The sequence below is a fragment of the Falco naumanni genome, chromosome 11 (assembly GCF_017639655.2).
Source record: "Falco naumanni isolate bFalNau1 chromosome 11, bFalNau1.pat, whole genome shotgun sequence".
In the NCBI taxonomy this organism is placed as follows: domain Eukaryota; kingdom Metazoa; phylum Chordata; class Aves; order Falconiformes; family Falconidae; genus Falco; species Falco naumanni.
The window spans coordinates 7,057,356-7,076,102 of record NC_054064.1 but is presented as its reverse complement, the minus strand read 5'-3'; the positions used below and the strand labels follow the sequence as shown (position 1 = coordinate 7,076,102).

General features: G+C 44.1%; 1 protein-coding gene across 5 annotated transcripts in view; it reads left to right on the top strand.

The window, feature by feature from the left end:
- The window catches only part of ACBD6 (acyl-CoA binding domain containing 6), an 87,766-nt gene that overhangs the window by 15,808 nt on the left and 53,211 nt on the right, over positions 1–18,747 (top strand). For all 5 annotated transcript variants that reach the window (XM_040610536.1, XM_040610534.1, XM_040610537.1 and 2 more), the window contains exon 4: positions 10,901–10,983. In XM_040610536.1, coding sequence (XP_040466470.1) covers positions 10,901–10,983 — 83 coding nt within the window. The remainder of the gene's footprint in view (positions 1–10,900; positions 10,984–18,747) is intronic.

The window sequence follows — 18,747 nt, the reverse complement described above, 5'->3', positions numbered from 1 at the left end:
CTGTATTTTAGAAAGGTTGAAGTTTAGAAAGCAAACCAGCAATGCAAACAGTAGTGTATTGAAAGCTGCGCTGGAATCCTGTACAGAGGTTGCCCATGTTTTTATGATCCTGAAATTCCTCACAGTAAAGCATTACCATGACAAAGATTTATACCTTTTCTTTGTCCCTCCTTCCTACAAACATACTGTATGTTAAGTATGCAATCTTACTAGCCCTACAAGGGCTAACTTTTGCTTGTAACGATGTTAGCCCCTGTGTTTCCAGCTCAGATCCAGCAGTGCTGATGCACAGTATTGTTAGCGTACTGTGGGCAGCATCATATATTCTCTCGCAACTACTCAGATGTAACAGTAGCTGTTTTCTGGGGTTGTAAACAAGAAATTGAGGGGCTTCTTGGTTTTGGCTCCCAATGCAGTGATTTTGGTTAAAAATTCAAGCAAAGATGAAATATTTTTTTCCTTTTGAATTTGTCAGTGAATTAACTTTCATCATCTTGCACTAATTCAAAAAAATACCTTGTACTATCTGGAATGTATTCAGAAAAAAGACTAATTAGAAATGTAGCTCTGCCTTGCTGATGCTGAGTGTGCTGCTGCAGCATAGTGATGCGTGTGGCACCCCAGCGTCATGATTCCTGGCTTACTGGTGGATTAAGACACTGCATGCTAGCCAGATATACCAGAGGCAAACGGAGGAAAAATCCCATCAAATCAATTTAAGTATATATATCAAACTACTGGCATTCAGTGATGACAAGATGTAACAGAATGAGGCAAGGTACTTGCTTTAACGTGTAACTTTCTGTGGAGCCGGGACTTTGGTGGTTTTCTTTCCCCTGTAATAGATGTCCAGAAGTAACAGGTTTTGCTTTATGGCTGTAGTGCACGGGTAGCAGTCCCACAGCACCTGGTTATTCTGTATTCCCGCAGCTGTGGGGCTGGAACCATGGGATACAGCTGAGCTCTGGGATCTTAAAACTTGACTTGAGCAAGTGCTCTCCTAGCTGAGAAAGCATCTCAATATCAGAGAAGGGCCACCAGATCAGGTTTAAGTTGCTGCTGATTCTCTGCTGTGGATTGTTGCTGCTGTGGCTGAGTTGACAAAAAATGGATAGGTGCTGATGCTTCCAGGAAGAGCCCAAGATCATGGCTTAATCTGAGATGGCAAGGTTGAATTTAAGGTGTCAAACCACAAGCTGAAGTGGCTGAGGTGCAACCAGGTGTTGCCCTCTGCCGTTTTTTTTCCTTGAGGTGGCAGTTTCTGGCAAAGCAAGGAATGGTTTTAAATGTCACATGCAGAATGTCATACACAGTCTTCATTTGCTGCAGATTTTAGCAGCCAATGTTGCTTCTCGCCAGCAACAAAAACGTGGATAACAAAAGTATGGGAAAGCTTGTTTTTATGAAACAGCTGTGTAAAGCTGGAAGCAGAAAGAGCGGTGTTGTTGCATGAGAAGTGTCTCCACCAGCAATCAAAACTTTCCTGTTAGGTTCATTTCTGTACTGACATTCCATGGGCTAAAACAAATGGGAAAATGAAGCTTTCAGTACTGCTAAGCAGCATTACAAAATTGAGATCTGGGGAGGTTGCATCATGGGCTGACAGAGGGAAGGTGTTGAACCAAGCAGGATGGTGTCAGGGCTGTAGGGACAGGGCAGGCAAGCAGGCAGTGAGATGAGTTAGGGGCTTGAAGCAGAGGCTGAAAGAGCAGGCTGAACGTAAGGCTGATGTAACAGGAGGTCTAGAAGGGGACAAAAAGCAGATAAGAAGTTGCAAGGAGAGGTGGGGAGGAACAGCATGGTAAGAGGTGCTTTCCCTGCTCAATTTTAGCTTCCTGCTGGCCTGGCCACTTCCCAAGCAGCAGAGAGTCTCCCTGACATCTTTGGACCCCAGTATTTTCCTGGGGTGCTCAGAAGAAGGTGGGCATTCAGGAGGCAGACGTTCAGTTGCTCTACAGGTTGCTCAGGAGATCGTGGTACCCTCTCATCCAAGTCTTGCTCCTGTTTTGGCCAGCAACCCGCCAGGCTGTGCTAGCAACTTGACGGTTTTAAAAGGGGTAGGGTGCAACCTCTAATTAAAAATCCAATTTTTCAAAGTAATTGAAACTGTTACAGAAATTTCAACGTGCTGTGTCAGATGCTGTTACAAAATTCAAGAACTTGGGTAGAAATTACGAATTTATCTTACTGTGCAGTATGTAGTACCTTGATTTTTTAGGTATAGAGTTGTAGACATTTATTTGATGGTATTCAGACACAGGGAGGGTCCGTGTACCCTGCTGCTTCCATTCGGTTGTGTAAAGGCTGGTTTAAAAGAGAGCATGTGTTAATTAAAAATAGCATATGCTTTTCAATAGTTGTAATTGTTTTGTGTGTAACATAAGCTATAGCATAATTAAGCTGTTTCTTTAGTGAAAATACAGCTTTTCATGTTAGAACAAGGTTAAGTGGTTATGTTTAGCTTGCTCTTTACACAAAGTATCAAGGAGGTATTGAGTGTAATTACTGGAGATTAAGATGTTGTTTGGAAATTAGCTAACACATTGGTTAATGTCTTGTAAATGCTATTTGTCTCTTAGAGTGGAAAAAGAGTTATCCTTTAAAAGAGCAGGTATTGTCTAGTACTTAGATACTTGGGCACTATTGTACCCCTTTACTGCTATTGTAAGAAAAGATGGCACTCCTTCAATGTCTCTAGAGCATCCTGTGAGTGTGTTGAGCTGAACTAACCAACACAAAGGCACTGAAAGGCTCAGACACAGCGGCAGTGCAGGGCGCTGGGCAGCTGCCTCCAGATCCTGCTGCATCCTTCTGGCTGAGCCTGCAAAGGGTTACACCATAACGTCAGAAACCTTTGTTCCTGCTGGGATGCTCAGATCCTTCCCTTGCCTGAGCCTGTGGGGACAGGGACCAGTGAAGATCTCTTCATTTTATATTTCTCTGTCTGCAGAGCTCATAAATCCACCCTCTGCCTTCACAATCCAGATCTGTTGGAGGAAACACATTTCAGTGGTGCTGGTCAAACAGCCTTGGAGCCGTTCCTTTTGCGAATGGGGAAATTGGCCTCTGCCACTGCTGTACTGCTGTCTGGCCCAGTGTCACTCCAGAAAGTACAGGATGACTATGTCAACAGGCAGGCTGGGGGTGGGGGCTGATGTCCTTCCTTTGTTTCTCAAAAGTGAGAGTTGCCTTTGGCTTTCAAGCTTCAGAGCACGTGTTTCATCTCGAGCTATGTAGCCTTTCAGTATTTCCAGTTTGTCTCGGAATATACTTCTGGCTCATACAAATGTCTGTGTAAATCTATATAAATGAATATCTTGCATTAACTTGACCAAAACCAGCAATTGCAGTACAGGCTCTGCTTGTATCTATAGCTTGGTCCCCTCTGCCTGGGCATTTGTGGATTTTCATATGGGTGATGTGACAGAAGTGATTGATTGCTTCCAGGGCTGACGATGCAATGCTCTGTGCTCCCCTCGTGAAAGCTCAGATTTCTGCAAGCTGCCTCACGCCGGGAGGGTGCAAACAGGCCACTCTCTTCACCCTTTGGTCTGCAGGCTTTGGGAGTCTGCAAGTTACTGCAGGGTCCCCAAAAAGGGGATGAGGAAAGGAAAGTCGGCTGGTGGTCTTGTGTTTGCCACCTCTGTGTCTGGTTTTCCATTCAAAAAAAAAAAGCTCCACAAATCAAAACGTGTTGGAAGCCACTGCATTAGGGTTTTTTTGATTGAGCATATTATTTCATTCCATGCATATGTTAAAATGTACACAGTGAGTCACGAAATCACAGCTACTGGCAAGTATAAAACTTACTCAAAATTATGTTAAGCATTTTACATTTATTTCCACTCCCCTGACTGTCTTTACTACTAATTTCCAACTGTGATTATGGTGCAGTTATTAACTAACTCGTTATAGGTTAAATGAGTAATCTGCAAGGCCTTGTTTTAGATCACAGTGCTGTTTAATTATGACATTAATTATAGTGTGTTTGTTTTTATTTTTTGAATGTAATCCGGAAAATATTTTCCATGTCTTATGTTGTGTTTTTTAAGAGGAAATCATGTGATGAGGTTTAAAAGGACCAGAAAAGTTTTTTTTTTCCAAATGTAGCCATTAATGGAATATTAACTAAACCGCCCCTGCAATATTTAAAACAAAACAAACCAACAACCAAGCCCCACGTTATCCTGCGGAGTGTACTGCCATTTTTTACAGGACAGTTTGCTCAAATGGTACAGATCCTCAGTGGTCTCTTGAAAACGCTCCAGGTGCTGAGTCATGTGCACGCTCTCCCTGAGCTGCTACCAGGAGCCAAGAGGGATTGTTGAGAGAGGAATATTAAAATAGTCTGTTTATGACTGCCATTAATACGCCTGGTGCGGAGCGTACAGCAGCCTTTCATGAAAGGTGGCTTTGTAGCAGAGGCTGCCCTCAGCCAGGGTGTGTTTTTATCTTGTTCGGATGTCACTGGCCTCTGCCAGTCTGTGAAGAGTGGTGAGAAATGCTGAGCTCACGCATTTTAGCTGGGAAAGGAGGATTTTGCATCCTGCTTGAGCGTTTAACGTAGTACCTAATTTTATAGATGGTAAAAAAATAATTCTTCTAGTAGCATCACCTCTGAAGGGTTAATATTATCCTGCCCTCCTGCTGCAGGTAGTGTGAAGTTCAGCTGAGCTGTAAAATCAGAAAGATACAGGTGGAAAATACCTTTGGAAGAGAACATTGTTTGTCCTCATTTCATGCTTCATTAGCCGATCTGCCAGAGGACACTCCTGCATTGTTCTGGGGTCAGGAGCCTCCTGCAGTGCTGGGGGAGAAGGGACATCTCCTCCCTGTCCAAGGGCTCTCATCTTCGGACCACCTGCATTTGGGGTGGAGAGCACCCTCCTCCCCTTGGCTTTCCTGGCACTGGCCTTAACTAGCAAAGGAAAAGACGGCAGCAATTATGGCACACACAATTAACGAGCTTCTAATCTCCAGCCTTGTGTGTAATTGCTGCTGTCAAATACAATTAGTGTCTGCCCAAGTTCCCTTCCCAGGGGGATGGCCAGGCTGTGGCACAGGGGGAGAGGAGGAGGGTGAGTATCTGAAACTTTAGGAGAGTTTACATTTTCTTGTTAGCTTCCTAATAATCCTCACTCCTCTCAATTTGTGTCCAGAAATGTTAATCCAAAGCATTAAGGGGACATGGTGGCCAGCAAAGCAGGCCTCGAGGTCTACTGTTGGGTTAACTGTGAAGTGTCTTCTATAAAATTTGTCACCTGAGACTGTACCAGCTTAATTACAATTCAATCAGCACACTTCAGGGATTTACTGGTACCTTTATGTGAGCCTGATGAGGTTGCAGGATGTTGCTTGTCCTGTCGTGGCAGCTGAGACTGGAGTTGCTGATCACCTCTCGGGTGTATTTGGGGGCGCTGGGACCTGGGCTAGGGTTTCTCCTGCCCAAGCAGACCTCTGTGAACATCCAGCACTTGCAGCTCCTCCAGACTGTCCAGTTCAGGAGCCTCAGTTGCACCCCAGAGCCCTTGCAGGCACCCTGCGAGGCCAAGGCAGATTTTGGTTGGTTCTTTGGTGGCTGCTGAAGGCTGCCGCGTTCCTGTTGAGCAGGGTGTTTCACTGTTCTGCTGTTGTGTGTCTGCACCTTCCTGCAAAGTGGTACAGAGCAAGGTAATGTGTGGCCCTGGCGCTGAGTTCTGCGCAGGGCCACGCGGGGAAGCCAGGGAGCATGCTATGGAGAAACCCTCCTCTACAGCTCACCCATTGCTCCAAGAAGGTGAATTATGCAAAACGCATGTAGACTGAACTCTGTACTATGTATTTGCTGCTGTGGAAACACTTGAGAAGTTTTGATAGTAGTAATTTTGCTGGGAGTGCTTCTTGTCTCCATACCATAAAGCTGGATACAGCTGCTGCTCTGCCTCAAGTTGTGTCAGATTCAGAGGAGGAGAAAAACAGTACAGTAAGTAGCCTCTGAACATTGAATCATAGAATCATTTAGGTTGGAAAAGACCTTTAAGATCATGGAGTCCAACCGTTAACCCAGGACTGCCAAGCCCACCGCTAACCCATGTCCCCAAGTGCTACATTACATACCTTTTTAAGTATGCCCAGGGGTCATCCAGTATCTCAGCCACCTCCCTGGGCAGCCTTGTTCCAGTGCTTGACCACCCTTTTGGTGAAGACATTTTTCCCAACACCCAGTCTAAGCCTCCCCTGGCACAGCTCGAGGCCTTTGACTTGTGTCCTATCACTTGTTACTTGGGGGAGGAGACAGACCCCCACCTTGCTGCAAGCTCCTTTCAGGTGGTTGTAGAGAGCGATAAGGTCCCCCCTGATCCTCCTTCTAATCTAAAATAACTTCTTCCATGCGCTGCAGTGGCTCAGGTGTCAGATCCTGATGCATAGCTCATTTAAGTTGTCCCACGTTTCTGTTTCCAAGATGTGTGATGATGAAGAAATTGGATCTTGACCGTTTTAAGCCGTTAGCCAATGTAACTTCAAAGATAAGTATTTTGATTAGATGAACCTTTTTGCTAATGGCTTTCTCTTTTTCTTAAATATGTATTTATGTGAAGGTACTTAAAGGTTTTAGGTGTGGAGAAAAGCCAGAGTGAGATGTGAGGGAATTGGGGGGGTTGATAGTTGTGCTGGGCAGCACAGCCACGTGCCGTGCCAAACAGCTCTTGCTGCTGCGTGTGTTGGGTGTCTAGATGTGTGAAATTAGCCAGGCAGAGTTCTTGTTTTGCTCTGGATCAAGCTGGGGTGCCCTACATTTAACCAATGCCTAGGGTCTAGCTGTTCTTTTAACTCCAAGATCTGGGTTTGGTGTGTGTAGTGTTTTGGTGTTTTTTAAAGCTTCACTGAAACTTGTGCTGTTCCTGCTTTTTTGTAGTGTCTTTGTAGGACTTCGCTGTACCTTTCCTTCTGTCAGATTCATGAGTGCCTTGCCCTACATATAAAATAGCTGTGTGCCGTTCGGTCCCAGCTAATCACTGATGATTTTGCATGATGTTCACTTGCATCTCTATAACAAGTGATGCAAAAATTCAAGAGGAGAAATGGATCATGCGGTGAGCATGGGAGACTTAAGACCAAAACAGAAGGTGAACTGAAAACTCTCACAAAGAAAACGTTTGTCTCTAATGGTTTATTGTTTCCATAATGCTTAGTATGATAAAGCTATCTTCTCTCTTGCCTTTATTTTTCGATCATGATTAGACTTTAATGTTGTTAAAGCTTATAAGTGAGTTTGAGCTACTGTCTTGTTGAAGAGAAGATGGAGCTGAAATTTTCAGTGAGGCATTGGACAGGGTTTTTTAATGTGTCTGTCATTATATGTTAACCTCTGAACTGGGACACGACGTCTGTTTTATGGCTGACAACAATTTAAAAGTATACATCTTGACATCATGGATAAAGGAAGAAGGGGGAGTGGAGAAAAAAAAGAATTAATGATGTTAGCAAATATTAGTCCCTGTATTTCCATTTTGCTCAGAAAGTGGTTGTCAGGCTTTGAGGCCGTCTGGAGCAGCATTGTCAGTGACAGCCAGTCGAGATGCGATTGTACCTTGAATCGAGCTGGTCTTTTATTGACAAATACAGTGCACTCGAGGCAGGGATGAGGATGCTCTGCTGTCTGTTCCAGGAGGAATGCGGCTTTTCTCCTGGCATTCCTGGTGACATTTGAGAAGGATAGTTCTGGGCTTAGTGGAGTTCTCTGCACCGGTCTGTGAGTGCATCGGGAGTCAGGGGAGTTGAAAATGTCTCTTAATGAGTACGTATGCTGCATACTGAAGCACGTATTTGCCCATGATTTATGCTAGCTTTGGTCAACCACATCCACATACTAAAGTTAACTGTCGAGAATAGTACTGACTTTGGTATCAGCTTTAACTGTACACGAGCAACCAAGAATCAATGGGCAAGAATTAGGGGTAAATGAGAAATTCCAGTGCCTCTTAAGGCCTCTTAATACTTCTTTACCATCTCTTTCCAGGTCTCTTACGTGCTGCTGCCTGTGCTTTGGCACTTGAGCGCAATCCTCCATGGTTTCTTCCTGTGCTGTCAAAATTCCCCTTTATTCACGCAGTTTTTAACTGGCAGTTTGAAGGCAACCCCCTCACACTCATGGAACCCACAGTAATTTTTGTCTTTTCTATAGCATCTCTCTTGCATGGTCCTCGCTGCGGATAATACTGCTGTCATCTCTGTTGGATTCAGATTGCAAATTATGGGAGCTTGGGATCATGCTATTTCTTAACTATCATTAGTTACATGTGTATCTGCAGTGCTTTTGGACAGCGCTGCCAGCAGTGAAAGAAATTGAGCTGGCTTAATTGAGAGCCACATAGTTAATTATTAGCGCCTCTTTTAACAGAGGAGAGAGAAAATTTGCAGTGTCAGTTTTTAATTTCATTGTGGTTTGCAGGGTAGTGTGGCTTTAAACTCACTGGTTGTTATCTGTGTATATGTAGCATTTGCTTTCCAGCCTTTTTCTGTTGTAGAAATGTCAAGAGATTTGAGAAGGAAAGTGCATCTGCACCCTACCGATCCCTTCAGCCAGTATGGGCAACGAATAAAAACAGTGGTTCCTGTTAGTGCAATAGCTGCGACGCGGTTTGGAAGGAGTAACTGCTTCTGTTCCACTTCTTTCATTACCCAGTTTGGTACATCGTGCTCAGATACTGTGTGCAAATCCCTGGCAGGCTGGGTAGTGCAGATATTGGAAGTGGGCAGATGAGCTCATGGTGTATAGGCAAGTTGTCAGGGGCGGCTGGAAAGAAACTAGTCTGTATCTACGTCAAGGCAGAGTTAACGTTTTGGGAAAGAAGCATTCCTTGTAGCTGGACAGATTCCCCTTGGGAAGTCCAGTGGTGATGAATGGTGGAGCCATGATGCTGTCTTTCATGGCTCTGCAGAGTCGGGGCACACATTAAATTCCGAGAGGATAGCTGACACTTTCCTGTACATTTTTCATAAACTTGTTCTGCGTATCGAAGACTGTGATGGAATAAGCTTGGTTCAGCATTCATAAATTGAATATTGAGTTACCTATTTCTTTGTGAAAGAGATGAGATAAAAGCTACTTGGACGAAGTAACCTGTGTATGGATTAAAAGCCAGAGAAGTTTTTTGCCTGAGCATTTTTGGGAAGCCTTTATCGCTAAGTTTCCCGATGACCTTATGCGTACTCAATCAACGTGATTAATCTTTGGTAGAAATTCATTGGTTGTGCAAAGAAGGTGAATTTAATCCAAGAAACCTTTTTTACAGTTTCTGCCTCTAGAAAGACAAAATGTATTTTCTCAAGTGTTGTTTCTGACTTTGAAAAAAAGCAACAACCAAAAACTGTAGTGGGAAGAGATGAAAGAACATAGATTAAAAATGCTTTGTAGTTTCTGATACTGGTTGAATGACCACTGTCCCTCAATATCGAAGGAGATAGACTAGTTGTGAATATAGCTTCCTTTCATAGAAGTAACTCTTGCATGTAGTAGGAGATGATCTGAAATTAATTTTCTTTATAAGTGGTGTGGAAATAATTGATGGACAGTAAGGTTCTCTGCTAAATAATGTTTTAAGAGGGGCATTGCACTGTAAAGACTCTGAAGCCCTTTTCCTTCAGGAAGGGAGAACTTTGTGTCACCTTTTTCTCTAAATTAGAGAAAGCCTACTTGCCATAAAATAGGTTTCAAAGCCAATTTCCTTTCCATTTTTTCTCATAAAGAAATATGTCGGTGATATCTGCAAACCCAAACATTACAGCTTTGAGCAGGTACAGGAGAGCTGAAAGGTGGAACTGGTTGGCTCAAACTGGGCAGAATGTAAAAAATAAATGTATTATGGAGAAACAGTAAATTGATTTAAAACAAAAGCAGTCTAGAGATCAGGAAGACAGACAAATGGAAACAAGTTTTATTAAAAAAATAATCTAGTATCTTTCTAGGTAGAATTCTGATGAGGCAGCAATGCTTTTTGGTGTAATCAGCAATGTATTTCAGCTACTGAGAGACTGCTAAAGGTTGGGACGGCTTTCCCTTTGCTTCTGATTTTGTTCACCCTGAGTGTGATAATCTCTCATCACGGAAAGCTGCAGAACTGTCCACTGACAACAGCACGTTGCAATTAATGGGCTGGTTTTATAAAGAATTCCTGCAGGGAATTGCAAACCAGTTTTGACTGTTTACCTGAAGACCAAGAAACTAGATGCCCTAGAAGAGTTAGGGCTGCCGGTGCCCTGCACCCCCTAATAGGGTCAGGCTTTCAGACAGCGTGCACTTAACCCTTTCTGAAAGTCTGGCATCCATGTAAAGTCAGCCAGTTGGAGATACCAAACTGCAGGATGTTTTTTTGAAAAGGTAGGCCTGAGGCTCCGTATCGATCAATCATTATTCTAATTGTTCATTTCTATTATGGTGGGAATCATTCGGAATCCTAGAGTTCCTGGGAGTAAATCATTTGGAAATGCTGCCCATTATAAAATTTAATTTTAAATCTATATTAAATAGATTTATAAAGGCAAGCTTTGCAATCTAGTAACATAACATTATGCTACCTCGCAGAGGCTCAGCTTTTGGGTCCTAAGGGGCCACGGCTGGGAGTGCTGCAGAGGCCGTGCTTTGGCTGGTCGTGAGCGGGACAGCAGGACTGCCAAGCCTACCTTTCAGGTGACCTTCTGGGCCACCTTCAGAGGAGCATTGACCCGGTTTGCTGAGAGATCTATCCAGCTGCTCGGGATGGAGCAGGGTCGTGGGGTACCGTCTGCCGTGAAGATGCGGCTTTCAGAGGGCTGATCCCATCTCTGGGGCAGGGGAAGGGGTGGGAGGTGGCAGAGGGGTGGCACAGGCTGGAACGGAATGGGAATCAGGATGCTGGACCAATCTTTCTTTTTCTTTCAGACAACAGAGAAGAGGGGAAAGGAAAGCAAAACTGCATTCGGAGGCCCAGTTGTCAGCTCATTATATCAAGAAGAAACAATCAGGTGATTATCTGTGCTGGACTTCAGTTAAAACCAGTATTTTTCTAATGTCATTTTGTTAAGATTTTTTTTTTTAATATTGCACAAATGTGGTGGCAACTACAACAGGATAATAAATGACAGGAAAGAACTTTTCAGGTTCATAATCATTTAAATCAATAACTGCCTGTATCACTGCCAGGTAGTAACCTTTCCCTAGCGCAAGATGTGGAGGAAGGGCAAGGCTTCCCATTTTTCAGTTATATGGCTACAAAAAGGTAATATTTGATATTTTTAATAGAAAGCTATTCAGACAGTACCTTTTTCAAATAGTTATTTCTTTACCAATACATTCATTAAGGATTGTTCAGTGAAGGTTTTAATGTTGGACAATGTTTGCCTTCAGGGAGAGTTTGTACCTTATATCAAATTAATTTCTTTCTAGCTTCTGCAGTAGACATAGCAGAATCGCATTTACTGAACTAGAATGGCTGCTATTTAAAAACTGTCAAGGTGCTAGTAGTAAGTGACATTAGCTACTGAATAAGGACAGCTGGGTTTTTTTGTTTGCTTGGCTTTTTACTGTTCTAGACTACTAATCATGGGTATAATATTAACTCCAATACCTAAATGATTGCCTGGAGGATCTTTCAGCATACAGCATCATATTTTTAGTTAAAATGAACAGTCAGGGAAGACTAAATTTTTGAGCAGTGTTTGCTGTCATGTTACAGTCACTCATTTATGTGTATGTGATCCCATTTGTTTTTTTGAATGTCTTATATCATTTTAGCCCCAGGAAATTAAAAGATAAACACTGATTTCTCTACATATAGCTTCCCAAGCTTGCTGAGAACTTTCCCAAAGTGTTAAAACTCTAACACAGCATTTCTTTGGCTTTTTGTCACAAACTAATGAAAAATAAATCTTGAGCAGGTGGCTCCAAACCCTTTGCGAGGAGCTCAGGTAGAAATTGATATGGCTGTTCTGCCTAAGCAAATAGGGTGGCAGTTTTCTGCATGGCAGTAATGCAGACACTTCCCTCGGTGTTGCAGTCCTCTTCATAGCGAGATGGAACAGCTGGCGAGGAGTTGCCTTCTCTGCCTTATGTGGAGAGCCAACACGTCTTTAACTTGCCCCTGGATCTTGACCAGAGTTGGTCAGGTATGACCTTGGTTTAACACACTGTTTGGGGAATTATAAATAGCACTTCTGCTAGCCACAAGCTCCTTTTTCTTCCCTGCTCTGTCAGTGTAGGTCTCGGCCAACATCCTTGATCTCATTTTGACCTTGTGGTTAAATCCTGTTTGAGCTCTTGTTTTAGGAGTGGAACATATGAGTGCTGCCCAGTGTTGGTTGTTAAGTATGAGCTATGTTTAGTCTTACAGTGCTTATAGAGTCTCAGCTATCCCAAGCCTGTGACCCTTCCTGGACACAAAATACAGCACAACATAAAGGAAAAGAGAGTTTGTTCTGGTTGTCTTGACTAGTCTAAATCTTCTTGTCATATTTTTATTTCCATGAGAACATGACTTGTGCAGGGCTTGAAGATAAGTACAGTTTCAAGTAGTTTTTTCCCCCAAACATACCATGAGAAACATACGTGTTGCATGTTTAGTATGATATCGTTGTAGTCTTTATGAATGAGAGTGTAAGCAGATGTAGTCTCTGACGCAGCTAGAATAGGATGATTCTGCTGAAAGTGAGTTAAATGAAGTCTCCTGACTCAGCTGGCAGAATGGAAACTCACGTTAGCACAGGTTGACTTGCAGGCATCGGTGCCTTCAGCTGCAGGGTAGGAAGTGAGTGTCATAATCTCACTCACATGCAGGTTGTACAGCTTCAGCTTTCTTGGTGCAGTTGCCCATGTGTTCTGGCTTTTGTCTACTTTCATTCTCTTACTGGAACAGGGAATAAACGTTTGCAAGTTTAGGCACATCTCTAATGGTGATAATAATAAAAGCATAGTCCTCATCAGCAAAATTGCACTGGTACCAAATTTGCAAGCAGATGAGCCAAAGGAGGGTGGCTCTGGACATTCAAGTTGGCATCCAAGTTTATCTAGAGCGTGGAGTGAAATGGTTTGGTAGATACCACTCGCCTGAGAAGGGTGACACTTCTGAGGCTGAGAGTCGTTACTTACAAGAACATAAGGTTAGCATTCAGTAACACTTCAGTGCACTTGTAAATAGAATGTAGTCTTAAAAAAATAATGCATTTTCTGTAGGGGAAGAAAATGTTTAAGGGGAAAGAAAATAGCTTGAGCCAGCATAAATCTAAATACATTGATAGTTACAGGTAAGTCCCATGCTGTAAGTTCAGTGTCTTATGTGTATGCTACCTCAAAACCTAAGATCTGAAAAAAGAAACTTTGATGCAGACTATTTCATTGACTCCGTTGTTTATGGTGGGCCTACTGAAGCTTTACAGTAAGCTTGCAACGATTGGAATATAAATGAAACCACTTTAGTCTCTGTTTCCCAGGGCTGTTGATAGGATAAATATTTTCTAGTTACAGGATCATATTAAGGCACTCAGAATAAGCAAAAAAAACCCTTATTTTGTGTACTAAAAACTAAAGCTGGAGTCCTGGATTCTGACAGACTGCTGAAAGCAATTTCTCAGCAGGCATTGCTCTGCCAAACACAGCCTACCGCATGCCCTTTAGGATTCCGCTGATGCAAAGGCAGGAAAAGGCTGTCTAATTTATCTGGAGCTCGCCATCGTCACGACCTCGCCTTGCACCAGGAGATAGACGAGAATGCAAGTGCGGATTTTTGAAGGTTCACCTAAGCAGGTTCGCTTGTTTTATTCTTACCAGCAGCTTTTGAACAGTTTATCAAACGGTTAACATTCTCCAGGCTGCTGCCATGTAATAGGAAGATGAGAGCTCTTGTTTTAAATAGTGTAAACCACTAGTTTACCATCAGCAGTAAACTACCAAGCAAAGCAGCAATGCCATTGCTTTCAAACTGGGTGTCTTAAAATTATGCATAAATAATGCTTACATTGCTTTTGTGGAATAAAATGCTTGGGGTTTAGGGTACAAATCTGTAAATATTGGTAACTGTACTTTGTCCATACCCTCCCCTAAAGTCAGCTGGATCAGAAGTAGGAGGAACTGGGGTGGTGCAAGGGCTGATTTTGCCTTATCGCTAATTATCTCAAATGTTTCTGCTTTGAGAACAAGACAGAAAAATGGTCAGTCTGACTCACAGAAGTATGTTGCACTGATTCCAAATAAATTCAAGAGCATCCACAGAAACAGGTTATGCTGATCTAATTAAATCAATTTAGAAAGAGATTCAGTTAAATCAGTGCAATTTGTGTGTTCATAGATCAATCCTCAAATCAGGAGAAGGTCTCTTGAGCTAATGAGGTGTAGCAGTTATTTACTTTGGGGTGCTGGGCACTGGTCATCAATTAGGAGTCATTAATAAACCCTGGCAATAAAGAGCTCAAGTGCCCCCAGTGACTAATGGGGAGCAGTTGCAGAATGTATTAGCGTAGTGCTCTGCCTCTGTGTTTCTCTGCAAATCACTTATCTCACTTCGGGCGTTACGTAAAAATAACGCATGCTGATGATTGAGGATGGGACTTGGAGGTTCCCTGGGATGGAAGGATTTAGAAATTGTCTGTGATATCAGGCTGGGTATAGTGGTGAGGTTTTTTACTGCTACATAAAGCTTTATGTCTCTTTTCTGGTCTTATTACAAGAACAAAAGCAGTAGTAGTTGAGCTCTTTCATGATCAAATAGCTATAATTACAGTTTCACAAACCTGGGAAATGAGCAGTGAGATGAGGTTGACTGATGTGTCACCAATATAAATCTACTCTGAGACACAAACTGAGAGAGATGCCAAAAATACCATAGCATTGGAAAATCAACTTTAAAGTTATTTTTCAGGCAGTTTTTTTTCACGTGGGGGCGAGGGGGAGGCAGTTTCTAAGCGTTTCCAGCAAACGAAAGCATTGACTTGGCAGGTGGAGAATGCGAAATAACGTTGCCAAACATCCGTGTCCCTTTCCACTTCCACTGGAGGAGCCCTCCTGCTTCCACACAGCCTCGGCATGTTGGCATGGGAATGACATCCCCGAGTCGGCACGGAGGCTTCTGCCATCCCAAGGGATTGCTGAAGAAGCCCTTTTCTGGGAGAAACTTCCACCCTTTCCCATAATGCTTGGGAGCAACCCCAGTCACCAGTGGGGCTCTGTTTCGGATCGGGGTGCAGAGAAGGCATCCCTTGTATTCAGGAGCCTGCCTGATGCCATGTAATCTATCAGAATTGTATTAATCCCACTAACGCAGCCGCCATCTGGACCTGCTGCTGGGCCGGCTTGCGCGAGCCCCCGTGATGGATGGCCTCGGGAATTGATTAGTTGTTGTGCGAGACAAATGAACTGTTTTGGCAGAAAATACCAGAGGTCGCTGCGTGTGGTCAGGCACAAAGGCTGCTGAATTTTAAAGAGCTGCTTCCAGCATCCATTGCAAGGATACCGCTTCAGAGCGGTGATGGCTTTTGAGACGAGCCCAGCGCTCCCGAGCACAGTTGGGGTTTTGTTCTCACCCTCCAGTCCTGCTTTTGGGAACTCCAGCACTGGAAATGAGTGCAAAGCTGCAGAGATGTGGGAGCTGGCATCCTTGCCATGTTGGGAATTACGGGCCCGTGCCGGTATCATGCGTGCATTTGGGTGGCTGCGCCGCAGATGTCTGTCACTCGTGTGGATGCTGGGCTGTGCAGTCCCTGCGGAAGAGCTTTCCCGGTGGTGCGGAGCCTGAGCAGCCCGCAGCGTGCTCAGCCATGGCGTGTCTCAAACAAAACACCTGTGAGTCCAGGCAGCTGGGGTTTGGGTTTTTTTTTCAGGTCAGTGTTGTTTAGAAATGGATGCTCTTTTGGTGCCGTTTAGCCGGCAAGTCTCTGACTTCGAAGATGATTGCCAAGTTTATTGCTTCCCCTGCTTTTTATTGTCCCCGGAGTGGTGACCCTTGGGGCTTTGCTTTGTTGTGCAAAGGGCCATCTTTGCCAAGGCCCACTTTACCTTTGGGAGAGCGCATCCTTCGGTGACGGTTCCTATTTGGGGGTTTTCAGGGCCGCCTCCTCTCCAGCGCTGCCGCTAATCTACCAAAGTGCGTGCGGCGGCGTGGTGACGGGTGGGGAATTGGATGACACATGTCTCGCTATGTCCCGGCGGCTCTCGGAGGACAGCATGCGAGTGTGGCAGCAAGTGGGCAACACTTCCCCTGGGATGGCCTGCCGGTTCAAAATAAACTTGAGTTATGGATTTATTCAGCTTGTAAAACCTCAGCTGGCATAAATAATTGAGAAAGCAAAGATTTGTCTGTGGTGCATACCTTAGGGACCCGCTCCTGCCTCCCTCCCTCCCACCACCCTTTCTTATGAAAATGATCCCAGTTGCACTGATAGATAATAACAACACCAAGCAATTAAAAGCTATGGGTGGCTGGAGAGAGGAGAAAAGGTTCAGTTAATGAGCTTTTCCTCTTCCTGTGCCCAGGAGAGCCTCAGAAGTGACGAGGCGATTAAAGCGAAGAGATAATTATAGATTATGTGAAAATGGGTCCCTTGGGGGCCAAGGGCCTTGACATAAACAGTAAGTGTTGCGAGTGTCTCTCAGCTCCCCGCACGCTGCCTGCTCCGCTCCGCCGCGCTCCTGCTCGCTTAGCAGCACCGTGCCAAGCAGACGGGCGAAGCCACCTGTTAGCGGCACCCGGGGCCGCTCTGCTGCGGGGCCACTGGGACGTGGCTTGGACCAGCCCCGGGAAAAGGGGAGAGGATGCCCAAAGTAGCACCCGATCACAGCCCTCTTCCCAGAGCTCTGTGCTGGAGGTAACCTGCGAGGGGGGAGGAAGGGGACAGGGCAAACCTGGAGGATGCTCTCTGCGCGAGGGTAGAATGTCTGAATTTCAAGTCTTTTTTTGTGCCCTTTGTCATGGCAGTTCTCAGTGTCTGCTTAGAAAGCAAGGAGCCTTACAGCACTCCAGGTAAGAAGGAAGTGAAGCCTGATTAACTGGCAGCAGATCTTTTCCATCAGCTGTTTAAAAACTGTTGGCTCAACACGTGTGTTGGACAGCATATGAAGAAGGCTTGTGAAGCCTTCCAAGCTTGGGGAGAGGTGGCTTCATTTAAGTTCTTCCACATCCTTTTATTCAAAGATGGAGAAAGCTGCCCATGTGTTACCTGCAGGCAACAGATACGCTTCAGCTCAACGTTAAATCAGAATTAGCATCTCTTGCTGGGAATGGGGGAGAGCAGATGAAAATACCTTTGGGGGCTGAACATGTGTCAGCAAGGAAGAAGAGAAACCCTTCTGGCCATCCTCAGAAAATAGATGTAAACACGTTCACTGCCTTTACTGACAGTCAGGTGGTTGCTGACTTGAAGACTCTTTTTTAGCTCGACAAAAAGAGCCAGTGCTTGTATGTCACACAATCTGACATGAAAACAAAACTGCATCTGAGTCTTCCTTGTAGCTACAGGTTTTAAATAATTGTGCATATCTCCATGAGACTGCGTTTCATGGTCTTTCACATCTGAAGATGCCTTAAGTGCTGTATTTTTACGTAAATTGAGATTTTTCTGAAAACTGATAGAAATGCTATGGGTCATGTACCACCACCACCACCCAACATTACCTGAGCAGTGTCTTTGCAGTCTTACTTACTTTTGTATTTCTGATGTGCTTCTGTCTGGGTTTAGATTGTTTCTACTGGTTTCTGGGCCCTGCTGTGGACTCTTACTAGTTTTATGCGGAGTGCAAATTCCTGCTAGGAACCAGTTTGATATAAACACTGCATCCTTTTTGTTTTCTTGTAGCTACTGCAGTGGAGGGATTATTCAATATATACACAAACACACGTGAAATAAAGGGGAAATAAAAACCAACTGAGCTCCAAGGCTTTCAGGCTGTGTTTTGTATTTGTCCTATGTGGGTTTGAATGCAAAGTCAGCAAATAAGAATAACTTGTCTTGATTCCATTCACACCATTCAAGTGGAGCTTTTTCCCCAATATTGGTCCCTCCAAAAATCTGGTTTTAACTCCTTTGAGCTCTTTTCTCAGTTTCCCTTCTTGGTTTTTGGCACGCAACTAGATCAAATTGATTTAAATGTCTGGAGTGCAGCTCTGCATGGCTATTTTGTTTGCAGGTGGAATGTCTTCATTACAACTGCATGGGCTTTCCTCAAATTATTCAGAAAAGGGCTTATTTCTCTTTGTTAATGTTTATAGAACAGTTGGAGATAATACATGCTAAATATTTTTTTTAAGGGGCATTGGGAGTAGAGGAATGGTTTAAAGCTTGAGAAATAAATGCAGAGCTGAAAGATGAAATTTCCCAAAACCTTCTCTTAAGGTGGGGAAATTGCTATTCTGGATTAATTCCATTGTGGAGACTTCTGGAAGGAAAGTGGCTTTTTGGAAGGGGGATATATAGAGTATTTGCAGAGGTGGCTATTCCAGAAAAGCTAAATCATATCCAAATAGCTGTGTCAGGTCGTTTCCCCTTTACAGACTATAATTTCCTTGGGAAAAAACTGTAAAGGTCTTGTCTGGAAGCTGCAATGGGAAGATGGCCTGGGTTTGGTATGTCAGCGTTAACGTGTCGTCTCTCTGCCGGTTCAGGCCCTGCAGCATGCTCCCCATGGGGCACAGTCAGTTGCTTTATCGCTGCCGTGTACCTTCTGACACCTCCGGTGCTGCCGAGCAAGGTTGGCAGGGCTGAGCCACCCAGGCTCTGCAGCACGTGGGAGTGCCAGTGCCCAAGCTG